A 16,802-nucleotide genomic window follows, 5' to 3' on the forward strand; every position below is an offset into this window, starting at 1 on the left:
GAAGCATAAAGGAAGGCATTCCCAACGACAGAGTTAAAACGGGTCTTAATTATGAAGCAAGGTAGATATATCACTGTAGAAGAAGGAGTGAGATGAAAGAATGACATTATGGGCGATTAGTGCCCAATGTCAAGATATGATGAAGCCAAAAGGTGGCCACCTATGCTTAATAAATGTTTTCGGAGTAACGTCAGATAATTGAGATACGTTTTGCTTCTCGAGTTTTGGCATGTTTATTTAGAAACCAAGCTTGCTGCTTGCCGGTTGGTGGAATTGTTGCGAACATTTTATGTCAAAATAGTACGACATTACGGTGAGAAACATAACTGATTGTACGATAGATTAAATGCCATAATGTACACATATTAGTGGACCTGTCAGTATCTATAAAATGCTCCCCATAATAGTATAAATTACGTTCTTTTTAAGCCTAGGAGCCACAATATTCAGGTTTTAAGAAAGTTACAGTTTAAAAAAATATATTTTATTTTATGATATGAATGATTTTATGAAACGTTTTAGTGGATATAATTATGAATAAGTCGCATGCTTGTTTAAAAAAGTTTCGTCATAGCCTTTTGGAAAGAGTTGATGAGACTTACTGAGTATATATGCACTCACGCTCCCTTTAGTTGTCGCTTTTCCCTTTCTACAGAGATAGGTGATATTTGGCACAAATATCTAGATTTAGTGTCATTTACACTTTACTTCTTAGCACTTTCATCGCAAGTTTGAATGTGAATTGTTGTATATGAGCTTATGTTGGTATGTTTATATGAATAGGTACAAAAAAGGATCAACGAAGGGGATTCCGGGCAATTTTGAGTGAGTCCGAGGCTGTGTATGTCGATTGAACGTTGCGAAGGAAGTTCCAGCACAAAAACACCCTTCCTGACTCTCAGAAAGACCTTGCGGTGGTCATGCGCCGCACGAGAAGAACGTAAAGGAGATCATGCGCTGGTCATGCGACACACAGTCAGCGCACAAGAGGCGTCAGTTATCCTATTCAGATCGGGATTTGGCCAACTTATCTCATATTTATCCTAGCATATAAATAGCCATTTTTAACATTAGAACGACGGCTTGGACGAATTTTGAGACTTGTGAAACTCTCTCTAGGTTTTATTCCTCTTCTATTATTTTTCTTTTCATAAAACCCTAAGTTAATCATGAATTCTTCTTTCGTTTACGAAATCATGTGTAACTAAACACTTAAATTCTGGGGTTGTGGCGTAGCCATGAATATTGACGTTTAACAAGTATTTCATTCTTAGTAGCTTGTTCGTATGCAATTGCTTCACTACTTCTGTGTTTAATCTCTTGATTGTCTGCGCAACAATTAAGTTCTATTTACTCATTGATATACGTGCTTGGGAGAGACGTTGTTAATTTGGAGAAGAAGTAATGAGATTGTGATCTGAAATCCCTAAAGGTTGGGCTAGGATTTGTGACTAGGATAGGAATATACTTAGTTACCGCAATCAATTATATATCGTGCTCTTATTGCATTCTTGATAAGTCGATACCATAGGAATATAGGAGGAGAATTATCGTGAATCGGCGAGTAGTGGTTCGGAAGAATACTACGAGACAAATTATCTGGTTAATTAGCTATTGTGAACAAAGTTGCTAAGGTGTGATACTTGACTGACTCAATAGGATTGGTGAATCACCCACGACCCTGGTATATTTCTAAAATTTTGATTAAAGCCATTCTCAATTACGTTCTAAGCACAATTTCTGGATACATTATTAGTCAATTACGTACTAGCATTTAGTTATAAAAGAACCAACACTTTTATTCTTCACTTGCATAGATAGTAAGCAATAGTTTATTTTCGTGAAAAATTGGTCATAAGTCTCTGTGAGTTCGACATCCGATTTTATATAATCACTTTATTACTTGTACGACCACGTACACTTGCATATGCATTTGGATGCAACAAGTTTTTGGCGCTGCTGCCGGGGACTTAGAAATCAATTATTTTTGCCATAATAAATTTTATTGCTTTATTTTATCCAAGTGTTAACGTCTTGATCTTAGCTTTTTCCTGATTGCAGGTACTTTACTCGAATGCGAAGGACTGCGAGCCAAAACAATCTTGAGGAATTCGATCCTAAGCCTGAACGTACTTTCAATCGGCGTAGGAGAGATTTGAATTTATTGCAGAACCCGCAGGCTGTCGCCGAATTACCTGTGGTCATGGCTAATCATCAACCGGCGAAAGTGAGAGAGGTTGCAGTGCCTCGGGTGGCAGATGTCACTTCAAGCATTGTCAAGCCCACCATCGAAGGGCACTTTGAGCTGAAGCATCCTATGATTCAACTTCTTCACTCTAGTGGGCAATTCACGGGAATGTCACATGAGGATCCTCAGCGTCACATCCATACTTTTCTGCAGATTGTGGATACTTTTGCTACTGGAAGGGTCACGAAAAAATATGTTCGACTGACACTGTTCCCCTTCTCTCTATTGGGGAATGAAAGTAACTGGTTATTAGCAGAGCCCACCAATTCTATCACTACGTGGGATGACTTGGCGATGAAATTCTTGACTAGGTTCTTTCCGCTAGCAAAGACCGCTCGCCTCCGAAGGGAGATCATGTCATTCAGGCAGAAACATGGAGAAAATTTGTATCAAGCCTAGGCGAGGTTTAAAGGTCTTCTCAGAGATTGCCCTCATCACCATCAGACGAATGAAGTTCTGGCACACACATTTATTGAGAGTCTGGATGCCCAACATAAGTCATCACTTGACACTGCTGCAGGAGGGCAGGCTCTTGATCTAAGCTATGAAGAACTATTCACATTATTGAACAAGTTTACTCAGAGCACTCCAGACTGGCAGGATGATGCAGCTAGTAGTTCAGTTAGGAAAGCACCGGGTGTCTTTGAAGTAGACAATTTTACAACATTATCAACACAAATTGATGCCATGCGCACCGAACTCAGGAAGTTGGCTGTGGCACAAGCACCACCACAGGTACATGCAGTGCAGCAAGCCATAGCCTATTATGATGTTTGCGAAGAGGGTCATAACAGTGATGAATGCCCTGCAAATCCCGCGTCCATATACTTTGTGGGTAATGCAAGCAAGGGGCAAGGAAGCAACAATCAATACGGAAATTCCTACAACCCAAATTGGAGTAACCATCCGAATTTCAGGTGGAGTGACAACCCAGGTAATAAGAAGCAGAACTATCAGTCAGCACCTGCTCCTCAAGCTCCCACAAACAGTATGGAAGAGATGATGAAAAATATGATGGGTGACATGCAGAGATGATGCTAGACCAGCAGAAGTTGATAGCAGATAATCAGAATCGCGATTTGGTTGTATGAAAATTAGAAAGGCAGATGGGACAGATAGCTGGTGCACAAAATACCAGACCACCTGGAGGACTTCCAAGTGACACAGATGTAAATCCCAAGCCTTGCAATGCTGTAACTCTGCGAAATGGGCGAGAATTAGAGGAAGTGACGTCAAAGAGAACTGGTTGAGTGGAGGCTGAAAAAGAGAAGATTGCCACAAAAACAAGTGCAAAAAAGAAGGCGGTCGAGGCACCAGTGGCAAAGCAACCACAGGCTGTGGTTGCAAAACCACCGCCTCCATTCCCTCAACGTCTGGCAAGACAGAAAGAAGAGGCTACTTATAAGAAGTTTCTTGATTTGCTTAAGCAGGTAAACGTGAACGTCCCCATGGTTGATATGCTGCAGGGTATTCCAAAGTATGCTAAGTACATCAAAGATATTGTTGCAAACAAGAGCCGTTTCACAGAGTATGCCACAGTTGCACTTATTGAGGAGTGCACTTCTCGTATTCAGAACAAGTTGCCCACAAAATTGAAGGATCCTGGAAGTTTCACTATTGAGATTTCTATTGGGACACAGGTTGTTGCTCGAGCACTTTGTGACTAGGTGAAAGTATAAATCTGATGCCTTCGTCTATCTTCCGGAAGCTAGGTCTGGGAGTGCCCAGACCAACCACTATAGTTCTTCAGCTGGCAGACAGATCGCTAGCAAGACCCGAAGGCATTATTGAAGATGTATTGGTCTAAGTGGGATCGTTGATAATTCCTGCTGACTTTGTGATATTGGATTTCAAGCCAGACCCGGAAGTCCCATTTATTTTGGGGCGTCCGTTCTTGGCCACAGGGAGAGCACTTATTGATGTAGCTGCTGGGAAGCTTACCATGCGAGTACATGATACAGTAGAGGTCTTCAATGTATACCAAGCTCTAAAGATGCCTGCAATCTATGAGGAGCTGTCCGCCATCACTATTCTGAATGATGATACACAAAGGCCACTCATCACTTCTCATGATCCATTGGAGAGAGCCTTGGTGGGGGATGATTTTTTTGGTGACACTGCGGCATTTGAGATGGTGCAGAGTCTGGATATGGCGAGTATTTATATTCGGGGAGGTGAGTTTTAGCACTTAGACAGGACAATGGGGGTAACTCCGAAGTTATCAATTGAAGAGCCTCCGAAGTTGAAGTTGAAGCCCCTGCCCAAACATCTGAAATATGCATTCTTGGGTGAGGAGGATACCTTGCCAGTGATATTGGCAGCAGAGTTGACCACCGAAGAAGTTAATATTTTTCTCAAAGTATTGAAGTCCCAGAAAAAAGCATTGGGGTGGCAGATATCTGATATTTATGGAATTAGCCCCGCGCTGCGCATGCACAAGATACTCATGGAGGATGATCATAAGCCTAGCGCACATCATCAACGGAGACTAAACCCGGTGATGAAGGAGGTCGTCAAGAAAGAGGTGATCAAGTGGTTAGATTCAGGCATTATTTTTCCCATTTCGGACAGTAAGTGGGTGAGCCCGGTGCAATGCGTCCCGAAGAAAGGAGGGATGACAGTTGTGACAAATGACAAAAACGAGCTCATCCCTACTAGAACAATCACTGGGTGGAGAATCTGCATGGATTACCGCAAGCTGAACGAGGCAACCAGAAAGGATCATTATCCTATTCCCTTCATAGATCAAATGCTTGACAGGTTAGCCGGGCAAGAGTTTTATTGTTTTCTGGATGGTTACTATGGATATAATCAGATATCTATTGCTCTGGAGGATCAGGAGAAGACCACGTTTACATGCCCGTATGACACATATGCTTTCAAACGCATGCCATTTGGGTTGTGCAATGCACTCGCGACTTTCCAAAGGTGCATGATGACTATTTTTTTAGAGATGGTTGAGGACTTCGTCGAAGTGTTCATGGATGATTTTTCGGTATTCGGGAACTCTTTTGAGGTTTGCTTGCAGAATCTAGACCGAGTGATGGCAAGATGTGAAGAAACTAACCTGGTCTTGAATTGGGGAAAATGTCACTTTATGGTCCGAGAAGGAATAGTCCTTGGGCACAAGGTTTCAAAGAGAGGGCTGGAGGTTGATCATGCAAAAGTGGAGGTCATTGAGAAGCTGCCACCCCCCAAATCAGTCAAGGGTGTGCGCAATTTCCTCGGGCATGCAGGATTCTACAGGCGCTTCATAAAGGATTTTTCAAAGATCTCAAGTCCGATGTGCAGATTACTTGAGAAGGATGTGAAATTCCTATTTGATGATGCATGCATTAAGGCCTTTGAAGGTCTAAAGAAGAGATTGGTAACTGCACCAATAATCATTGCACCTGACTGGAACTTGCCATTCGAGTTAATGTGTGATGAAAGTGACAACGCTGTGGGGGCTGTGCTGGGACAGCGACGAGAGAAAGTTTTTCATTCTATCTACTATGCTAGCAAGATGTTAGATGCTGCCCAATCGAATTACACTGTGACAGAGAAGGAGCTACTAGCTGTGGTTTATGCGTTTGATAAGTTTTGGTCCTATCTTGTGGGAACACATGTTATTGTTTACACAGACCATGCAGCTATTCGCTACTTGTTCAGCAAGAAGGATGCTAAACCCAGGTTGATTCGGTGGATTCTTCTGTTGCAGGAATTTGATATTGAGATTAAAGATCGGAAGGGAGTGGAGAACCAAGTCGCAGATCACCTGTCCAGATTGGACAACCATAACCATTTTGTGGAGGATGTGCAAATTCGAGAGTGTTTCCCTGACGAGCAGCTATTTGCAATTCCTGTTGCCGAAATCCCATGGTACGCTGATATTGTGAACTTGCTCATAAGTGAGGTGTATCCACCTGAAGCCACTTCACAGCAGAGAAAGAAGCTATATCATGACTCACGGTTTTACATATGGGATGAGCCGTACTTGTTTAAGCAAGGAACCGATCAGCTGATGAGGAGATGCATTCCACAGACTGAGGTGGGTCAAGTGTTGGAGAGTTGTCATTCTTCCCCGTATGGGGGACACTTTCAAGGTGATCATACTGTGGTTAAGGTATTACAGTCTGGCTTCTATTGGCCCACCCTCTTCAAAGTTCCTTCTCTTCTTTCTTTTTTCAAGTCTCTGTTTGCGCACATTGGAGAAAGTGCTCGGCTAGTGAAATCGTTCCATTGGATCTGGTCCTATCCGACCCAACCCCGGAACTTAGAACGACCGGCCGGATGCCCATGCATTTGCTAGAAGTTGTGATCGATGTCAACGAACGGAAAACATCTCTAAGAGGCACGAGATGCCTCTGACGAACATATTAGAGGTAGAGATATTTGACTTTTGGGGCATCGAATTTATGGGGCCATTCCCACCATCCTTCGGTAACAGGTACATTCTACTTGCTGTCGATTATGTTTCAAAATGGGTAGAGGCAGTCCCTCTTTTGTGCGAAATAATATATTGGCAAGGTTTGGAACTCCACGGGCTATGATCAGCAATGGGGGCGCCCACTTCTGCAACAGCTTGCTGAAGAACCTTCTGGCGAAATTTGGGGTAAAGCACAAGGTGTCTATAGCTTACCACCCACAGACATGCGGACAGGTAGAAGCCTCAAATAGAGAGGTAAAGCAAATCTTAGAGAAAAATGTGAACGCTCAGAGGAAGGATTGGGCAATGAAGTTGGATGACGCTTTATGGGCGTATCACACAGCATATAAAACCCCCATCGGAACTTCTCCTTACAGGTTAGTCTATGGGAAGGCATGTCATCTGCCGGTTGAGCTAGAGCACAAAGCATATTGGGCAATCAAAAAGCTCAATCTTGATATGAGCTTGGCCGGAGAGAAGAGGTTGTTGCAGCTACACAAGCTTGATGAATTCAGACTGGGGGCGTATGAGAATGCAAAGCTGTACAAGGAGAAAACTAAGCGATGGCATGACAAGCATATACAGCATCGTGAATTCGCCCCAGGGCAGTAGGTACTACTCTTCAACTCTAGGCTGCGGTTGTTTCTGGGAAAGCTTAAGTCCCGATGGTCTGGCCCATTTGTGCTATCGCAAATCACACCCCATGGGGCCGTCGAAATACAAACTATGGATGGGGTGCGCAAGTTCTTGGTCAATGGACAGCCCCTCAAGCGATATTGGGGCAGAAATTTTGACAAGGAAAAGGAGCAAGTGCTCCTCGATGATGAGTAAACAAGGAAATGCGTCGTGCCGCAACGTTAACTCAGGCGCTTCTCGGGAGGCAACCCGAGTTTGTAATGTAACAATTTAAAAAAAAATGTCGTGCCACGACCTTAACTAAGGCGCTAGTTGGGAGGCAACCCAACTTTGTAACATATATGTCATTTGTGTGTTCATATTACAGGTCCAACTAACGAGCAGGAGAAAGAAACGCGCAAAGCAGCTAATGAAACAGCTCCAGGTTTGTATGTGCTATTCCCATGCGTCGCATGGCAATCGCACAAGGGGAAAGCAGGCCAAAATTTTGGCTAAGTACAAAGTTCAGAAAGGGGTGTATTGTGCGATAACAATGCGCCGCATGCCAATCGCATGAGAAGCACTCAGAGCAAAAAATTTCTAAGTGTAAAGTTCAGAAAGGGGTGTATCGTGCGATAACAATGCGCCGCATGGCCATCGCATGAGTAGCACTCAGAGCAAAAATTTTCTAAGTGTAAAGTTCAGAAAGGGGTGTATTGTGCGCTGGTCATGCGACACATGGACAGCGCATGAAGGGTAATCAAAGCTAAATTTTTTCTAAGTATAAACTTCATAAAGGGGGACTTTGTGCACTGACCATGCAACGCATGGCCAACGCACGGGTCAGCCCAGTTCGAATTCTTTCAAAAAGAATAAGACACGACCACCCCCATTTAATCCTCACTTCTCACAACCCCCCCCCCCCCCCCCCCCATCCCTCTCTCTAAACTTGCTCCCACCCGAACCCACACCCAAAACGCCCTTCTCCCAATCCCTTCCAACTCCAAGGGAAGTAGTGTCAATCATCTCCTTCACAACACAAGGTAAGAATTCGTGTGTTTTCTTCAATGAAATCCCATTCTTTCTTTCCCCTGTTTGTCGTGTTGAGAGATTGAGAAATTAGGGTTTGTGGGTTGGGCGAATTTGTATGGATGTTTTTGGTATTGTGTTGTTTGTAAAGATTGTTGGATGCTAGAACAATGATTCCCAAACATAAGGGAGGGTTTTACAACCCTCCATTGTTGCAAAACTTCAAGGGATAGTTCTATGCCCACAAGTTGCTTGATGAAATTCCTAAATTAATTGTCATGTGATTTTTGTGAAATCTTGAGTAGAAAATCAACATGAAACAACATTCTCAACCTTAGGGTACTGCCATGAACACTCATAGGTCATTCAACATGCTTTTTCATTGTTTTGTAGGATAGTCTTTAATTCATTAAGTTTGTCGTTTTAGGCTAAATAAAAAAAATAAAAAAATTTAGTTAACTTCTTCGTTTTGAGTTTTGTGTATCATAGTCGGAAGTAAGTGTGGGGTCGTTTCACGACCCCACTGGAGTGTCATTAAAAGCCATGAGAATACCCAAACATCAAGAAAGATGATCATTCCTTGCACAAACAGACGACTTGCAAGAAGTATGGGGTCGTTTCACGACCCCACGTGGTTTAAAATCTGCTAACGAAGTTAGATGTTTGTGTTTTGAATCTCCACAGGTACAATGGTAAACAAAGGCAAGGGTAAAGTGGACGAGTCAGGCCCGTCACAAGGTTCCAAGAGAAGTAGAGGTGGCAGGCACACTGCCACGAAGAAAGGGGCAAAAACTCGCAGTGGAAAGTAACCAGTAGTCCCTGTCCCTCGGGCCTCTTCCCAGAGGCCTCGAACTACCTTTTACGGGACTGGGTTGGCGGAAGAATGGTACAAAGAGTTCCCCTTAGCCGATGGATATGTGCATGAACGGCCTGTCAGCAAAGTGGCATTGAAGAAAAATTTCAGGAGAATTTACAATCAAATAGTCAGAATGGGCTGGAGCGCGGTATTTGATAACCCAGGGCCGGTAAACATTGACATGGTTCTAGAGCTGTACTCCAACATTATTTTGGCAAGAACAGAGGGTGGCGAGCCTCATCATTCCGTGCAATTGAGGGGTGAATGAGTGTCGTTGACAGCCTCCACTTTGTGTGCACACTTGGGGGTTCCAGACCATCCTGTAGGACCATTGATCGAGTTCATAAAAAGTCCTGACTATAAGGCCATTTGGGAAACCTTGTGTGGCCCTGAATCCATGGCGAAGTGGGCATGATACCGAGAGGATCCGAGGAAGCACAAGACGATGCTAATGGGTGATTTTCTGAAGGAGGCACAAGTGTGGCTACGGCTCCTAAATTACCGCATTATGCCTCTTGACCACTTCACCACTGTGCTGAAAGAGAGAGTGGAAATAGTGTACTTCTTCTTGATTGGGCAGCCGATCAACATTGGATACTGGATGCTCCAGGATATGATCCGCATCAGAGAGGTCAAATCCCTCAAGCTCAGCTTCGGAAATACACTCACAGCATATCTGAGGAAGTTGGTCCCGCACTTGGAGAGCAAGTATGACAGGGTGCTTGAATGCCCAGATAATCCGATAGACATCTCTAATGTCAAAGGCCCTGAGCAGAGAAAGTTCAACCTGACTCCAGCACAAAAAAGATCGGCTCAATCGACCGTGCTAACATAACTATACAAGATGGCGGTACTCGCTAGTGAGCAGTTTGAGCTAGATATCTCAAGTGTGTTTGCGGAGTGTCCTCATACCACTTACTCAAGAGTGCTCATTGGAGAGGAGGGCAGGCTGCCCGCTGATGAGGACTTGTGTTCTGCGGATCTGACAGCCATTGAGATGGAGGAGGGTAGTGAAGAAGAATCTGAGGCACAAGATGCTGAGGATGATGAGGAAGAAGATGCTGAGCCGTCTGGTGGCGAGGCTGAGGATGATGAAGATGATGAATAGGCCCTAGTGGGCCTCAGGGAGTATTTCTTGCCTTACTTTGTTTTTAAATTTTTCCATCTATATGGTTCGAGGGAAAAGCATGATTTAAGTGTGGGATGGGAAATACGTCCCTTGTAACAACTTTTTGAGGTTAAGGGTGGTGATCAAGTTTCCATAGGTTTTCTTTTTGATAGTGTATGAGTCTTTAAAAAATAAAAAAATAAAATTCTTGTGTTAGATTTTCTTGGTAGCTTCTTGAGTCCCTCGTTAGTGGCACACACCATCCACCCCCTTGGGTTTTCTTATGACTTCGGTTCTTTCCTAAGGAGGGACCTTTGAACCGAGTTAGATTTTTTTAATTTTTTTTAGAAGAGTCGTAGGAGTCAAGCCTGTTAGACCACTCGAATGCTAGGTGCTCAGGTTAGATGGAATGTGGAAACTATGAGTTTTTCTTGACCATCTTTAAAAAAAAAAATGTTTAAAAATAGGCAACCTACCTCGAAACATTTCTGTAGTGGACTGCATTGACTCATGTATGACCCACTTGGCACGATTTGTAATAGTTGCTTGAATGGATGGTTGTATGAATCTGTTTTGTGTTGATTATGTGTTGTGTGTGATGTGAGGAAACTCTGGTATGATCCATGCTTGATAATGATGACGAGAACTTGCCCGGGGTGTTTGTGAAGCGAAATTGAGTGAGAAGTTTAGGAAGTGATCTAGGCATTTCTTTGTTAGCCAAAGTCTGAAACGTCGCTTGCCTACCCTTTGAGTATGTATATCCCTAGTCAACCCCGTTGAACCTTTAGCCTTTCTTTTTACAACAGCCAATTAGCCTACTCTCGTTCTTCTTATTGACCCAATTTGATCCCTGTTTTACTCCTTAGGCACTTTTAATGGTTACTTATTGAATTGGAGTTAGGATGTAAAGTTAAGGGAAGATTAAAAATGAAGTCTATGGGTGTTTCTGAAGGGTAGATAATGGTTAGTGGGAAATAATAATAATAATAAAAAAAAAAAAAAACAAAACAAAACAAAACAAAAAAAAGAACTGCAAAACAGGAATTGTCTATGTTTGTCATCTACGTTCGTAATGTCGTCTCCCACTAGGCTGTCAAAAACAAGAGGATGCTTAAACTTGAGAAAATGAATGGGTGTTGATAAGATAGAATGGGTAGCATGTGGGTGAATGCTATGGGTGATGAAGGATGATGCAGAAATAAACAATGATTGTAAGGTATTAAAAGTGCTTAGGGAGGTTAGTCACTATGTTCCAAAATATAACCTACCCGTCCCTTAAGCCTACATTGCAACCATACAAGTCCTAAGTGATTCTAAATTCACCTTACACTAAGTTGCTGAACGGTTACACTAAGGGCAAGCCTATGGTTCGTCATGTTTGAGCATTGGATATTCTTTGTGAGAGTGAGCGATATTGTTGCATCTTATGTCCATTGAAGTAAGTCGTTTACCTTGTGTGAGATATGAACAACTCTCTTTTGGGTGAGGACGCATAATTAATAGGAGACGGATGAAGTACTCCCTCTCGGGCAAGTAACAGGTCCTTTATGTCTTGAGTGATGTCTGGAGTCATATGCATGTTTGTGAACGTATCGTTTCTTGAGAGGTTTGGTTGCTAAAATTTTGAAGCATAAAAACATGGTGGTTTTGAAACAGTGGCATGATTGTCAAGAATTGGCTCAATGTGTATGGTAAGGCTATTTCGAAACCTGCATATCCACCGAATTCTAATGTAGACCTGTTTAAGTGGCATGGCTAAGTAAAGTACTAGGGAATGTAGGATAAGTGGTTGCTCGAGGGCGAGCAAAGTCTAAGAGGGGGGTGTTGATATTTGGCACAAATATCTAGATTTAGTGTCATTTACACTTTACTTCTTAGCACTTTCATCGCAAGTTTGAATGTGAATTGTTGTATATGAGCTTATGGTTGTATGTTTATATGAATAGGTACAACAAGGACCAACGAAGGGGATTCCGGGAAATTTTGAGTGATTCTGAGGCTGTGTACGTCGATTGAACGTTGCGAAGGAAGTTCCAGCACAAAAACACCCTTCCTGACTCTCAGAAGGACCATGCGGTGGTCATGCGCCGTACAAGAAGAACGTAAAGGAGATCATGCGCTGGTCATGCGACGCACAGCCAGCGCACAAGAGGCGTCAGTTATCCTATTCAGATCGGGATTTGGCCAACTTATCACATATTTACCCTAGCATATAAATAGCCGTTTTTAACATTAGAATGACGGCTTGGACGAATTTTGAGACTTGTGAAACTCTCTCTAGGTTTTATTCCTCTTCTATTATTTTTCTTTTCATAAAACCCTAAGTTAATCATGAATTCTTCTTTCGTTTACGAAATCATGTGTAACTAAACACTTAAATTCTGGGGTTGTGGCGTAGCCATGAATATTGACGTTTGACAAGTATTTCATTCTTAGTAGCTTGTTCGTATGCAATTGCTTCACTACTTCTGTGTTTAATCTCTTGATTGTCTGCGCAACAGTTAAGTTCTATTTACTCATTGATATACGTGCTTGGGAGAGACGTTGTTAATTTGGAGAAGAAGTAATGAGATTGTGATCTGAAAATCCCTAAAAGGTGGGCTAGGATTTGTGACTAGGATAGGAATATACTTAGTTACCGCAATCAATTATATACCGTGCTCTTATTGCATTCTTGATAAGTCGATACCATAGGAATATAGGAGGAGAATTATCGTGAATCGGCGAGTAGTGGTTCGGAAGAATACTATGAGACAAATTATCCGGTTAATTAGCTATTGTGAACAAAGTTGCTAAGGTGTGATACTTGACTGACTCAATAGGATTGGTGAATCACCCACGACCTTGGAATATTTCTAAAATCTTGATTAAAGCCATTCTCAATTATGTTCTAAGCACAATTTCTGGATACATTATTAGTCAATTACATACTAGCGTTTAGTTATAAAAGAACCAACACTTTTATTCTTCACTTGCATAGATAGTAAGCAATAGTTTATTTTCGTGAAAAATTGGTCATAAGTCTCTGTGGGTTCGACATCCGATTTTATATAATCACTTTATTACTTGTACGACCACGTACACTTGTGTGTGCATTTGGATGCAACAATAGGAACTCGCTAAAGTGTTAAGTATATTTAGTCCTATTATTATGTATAATTTTTAGGTATATATACAAGGGACAGGCCACCATACGACAGAGATGCATTTAGAAAAAAAAAACATCTGATCCGGTGATGGGCTAGTGTAGATGTCATTATTCTACATAGTTCGGCTGCGCTCCGAGCATTCTTAATTACTACTACTATTATTTGGTCGTCATAGAGACTCCATTTGACATACTCATGTGTATTGTGTACTTATGCGATGGTTATGTATATTAATTCACATGTTCATCATTTACGGATAATCAAACATTATAAGGCCAATGAGCTGTGTGGTATACTTTCCAAGTTATAATTTTGTACGTATGTTGTTGAAAGAAACTAAGAGTCCACCAAAAAACAGATAAGGGACCAGGTTCCTTATCTGTTCCCTCAAGAAAAAACAGAAAGTAAATGAAACACAATATTTTCGTGGAAAACTCCTTGCTCAAGGGATTAAAAATCACGACCTACACCAGTAGGATTTTCAACTTCACTAACTGAGCAACGTTTTCAAGTTACAAGTCTTTTACAAGCAAGGAATTAGCCCACTAATCCCTCCCCTTACAATAACTTTATTGCAAGCACTTTCTTGACTAACTCTAGCCAAGAACCAACTGATGCAACTAACTCTAGCTGAACCTCAAGCCACCAAAACTAACTATAGTCAGGCGTTTACACAAAAAACTTAATAAACCAAATACCTACAAAACGCTTCTTAAAAGAAGTGTAGGTTCGCAATGTTTAGACCAAGAAGACAAAGACTAAACAACCTAGGACTTAAGACACCTTCAGTCTTGGGATCTGGTCCTTGGAGTTATTTAGTCTTGATCTTCAGAACTCCGAGAAAACAGTGGCGGCTGCTCTTTTCAACAATGAGAATAATATGATTTTGAGTGCTAGGTTAAACAAGTGCCAACATGTTGTTTATATAGGGAACCAATGAGAGCATGTGAGGATCATGTGAGTGGCATGTGATATAGATAGAGACGTTACAATGATCCTTGTCTTTTAGCCGACATGCAGCTACTGTTCCGCTGTGGCTCTGAAAGTCGGAAGAGTGTCATAACTTTACAGCTATCACGTTCGTATAGTGTTCAGGGGACCTGATCAAGGACCTAATCCTTGATATATATAACTATAAAATATCATAACTCATCAGTTGTGATGCATGAACACAATTCATAAATTTCTATATATATATATATCAATCATCAAAACTATAAAATATCATAACTCATCAGTTGTGATGCATGCACACAATTCATAAATTTCTATAAATGCACACATGATCCATTCGAAGGAAGTATAAAGCATTGGGTGTCGATCACGTGCCTTTGAAGTTTCAGATGGTGACAAATAGCTTTTTCCTTTTTCATAGAGCATTATATTATTGTACAAAAGAGAGGGCATGTCCTGCGTTCACTTAGAGGAGATTAGGTTGTAAGTTTCTTATACTTGAATTCCTATAATGCTCTTTCCTATATTCATCGATGTACAAGATAGAGGTCAATATCAAATTCCACGGCATCCTCGCTAAGTTTTGCTTAACAAAATTAAAGAGATCCTTGTGCACGTAAAAAAACTCATAAATACAATTAATCGTTAGTTTTCATCCAAAACTTACCCAATAAACTTGAAAATTTTACTGCTTTTAGGTGTAGACTGTTAGATTAAATTCTCTATTCATAATTGGCACGGGGTGATATTTCAAATAAGAACAATATTATTTATTACAATACTATGTTCGCTTCAAAACAACAACAATATAGAAACATACAATAAAATTAAGGCAACATAAACAAACACACAATGAAATCACACTAACTGCTTCTTTATGCAGTATTTAGTACTCTGCATTTCCAGAGTCAGCTTCTTATTTATATACATAGCAGTACGAGCCAATAGTTGACGCACTAAAGTTGCTTTTGGTTAATGGCAAGGAGAGTAGCAATAGCAAGCATAATTTGCCCAATCATGATGATGTTTGTGTCCCCATTGGTACTTTTTACAAATACCATATTCAGCTCCAAACCAGTGTTTGCAGTGCTGGCTACATTTGTAAGAATAATGGCAAGGCCCATTCCATTTGTGACTTTTGTTCCAACAGTATTTTCCTTCTGCCATTTGCATTTCTGCATGAATACGAAATATGTAGAAACCATGGTTAATTAGTATTTGAGATAGTACTCCACAATCCTTGTAATTGTTGAGGCTATATAATGTAATAATAATATATAATAACATGTGTGTTCTTTCTAACAATTTAAGCTTTTAGATGGGATGATGACACAATTCAACCTGCATGGTACGTATTAGAGCAGACAAGACCTAATGCGTTCTAATCTGATCTCCACCACCAAAAAATGTATTTCCATTTGTTTAGCCAATGAAGAACAAACGAACACATACATTAGAGAGTGTGTTGAGACATAATATAGACGAGATACTGCGTTCAAATCTTCTCTCTACCACCCAAAAAATGTATTTCCACTTCTTTAGCAAATTAAGAAGAATCATATCCACACGTGAGGGGGTGTGTTGAGACATATTATAGTAATACTTTTAAGTAATTAAAAGTATATTCTCTATGATAGTTAAGCTTTTAGATGATATGATTACACTGTTTAATAATAATAATGACTTAATATACTTCAGATGCATTTTTATAGAACTAATTGACTTAACATACTAATTGTGAAAAAGTTAGGCTTAAAAAGTTCTTGACTCACCAGTAGCAGCAACAAGGAGAAGACAGAAAAGGAGAGCAACGAAGCCAGTGTATTTAGCCATGATTACTTAGGTTTTCTCTTGGATTTCTTGTTGAGGGTAGTGGCAACAGAGAAGGCGATATTTATAGCATCTGAACCTCAGTATTGTCAACCTAATTCCTTTTATGACAGGTTCAAATATAAAGTATTGTTCATAAGCTAATCTTGGAATTTGAATGGATCAAGTATCAAGATAGTGATGAGACAATAGGTGGACGAGTTCAATGTTAACAAAATGCCTGTATGAAGCCCAAATGTGAAGACAAAATAAAAACTAAAAAATATACACAATCAGATCATGAAGTAATTACACGTGATTCTCTATATAAATATTTAACTTGATAAAAATGATATCCAATCTGCTCTAACAATTATAGTACTCCTAGTAAACTGGTAGTTAAATATTTTTTCACTTTGTTAGTGTATATATGTTAAATTCTGATTTCCTGATTTGTTCAATATTAGAAGTTTAATTACCTAAAATGATATGTAAAAAGACATAATCAAGAACCATGATTGAGGATCCTTGATTAATATAATGCTCCTAATTAGGAGTTTGAACTGACCAAGCTCAAGATTAGTTGCTTCTAATTTTAGAATTGGTGTTGCGACCCAATTCAAGTT

At 40.7% G+C, this 16,802-nt stretch overlaps 1 protein-coding gene across 1 annotated transcript; it reads right to left on the reverse strand.

The window, feature by feature from the left end:
• Nucleotides 1-15,216: 15,216 nt before the first annotated feature.
• LOC132602186 (defensin-like protein 19) lies at nucleotides 15,217-16,220 on the reverse strand. The gene is made up of 2 exons (XM_060315164.1): nucleotides 16,140-16,220; nucleotides 15,217-15,542 (listed from the first exon to the last, which is right to left on the reverse strand). Exons 1-2 carry the CDS (start codon nucleotides 16,198-16,200, stop codon nucleotides 15,340-15,342), a joined length of 264 nt encoding a protein of 87 aa, XP_060171147.1. The 5' UTR covers nucleotides 16,201-16,220; the 3' UTR covers nucleotides 15,217-15,339.
• Between the last annotated feature and the right edge of the window lie 582 nt (nucleotides 16,221-16,802).

This window comes from Lycium barbarum, chromosome 7 (genome assembly GCF_019175385.1).
Source record: "Lycium barbarum isolate Lr01 chromosome 7, ASM1917538v2, whole genome shotgun sequence".
Classification (NCBI taxonomy): Eukaryota; Viridiplantae; Streptophyta; class Magnoliopsida; order Solanales; family Solanaceae; genus Lycium; species Lycium barbarum.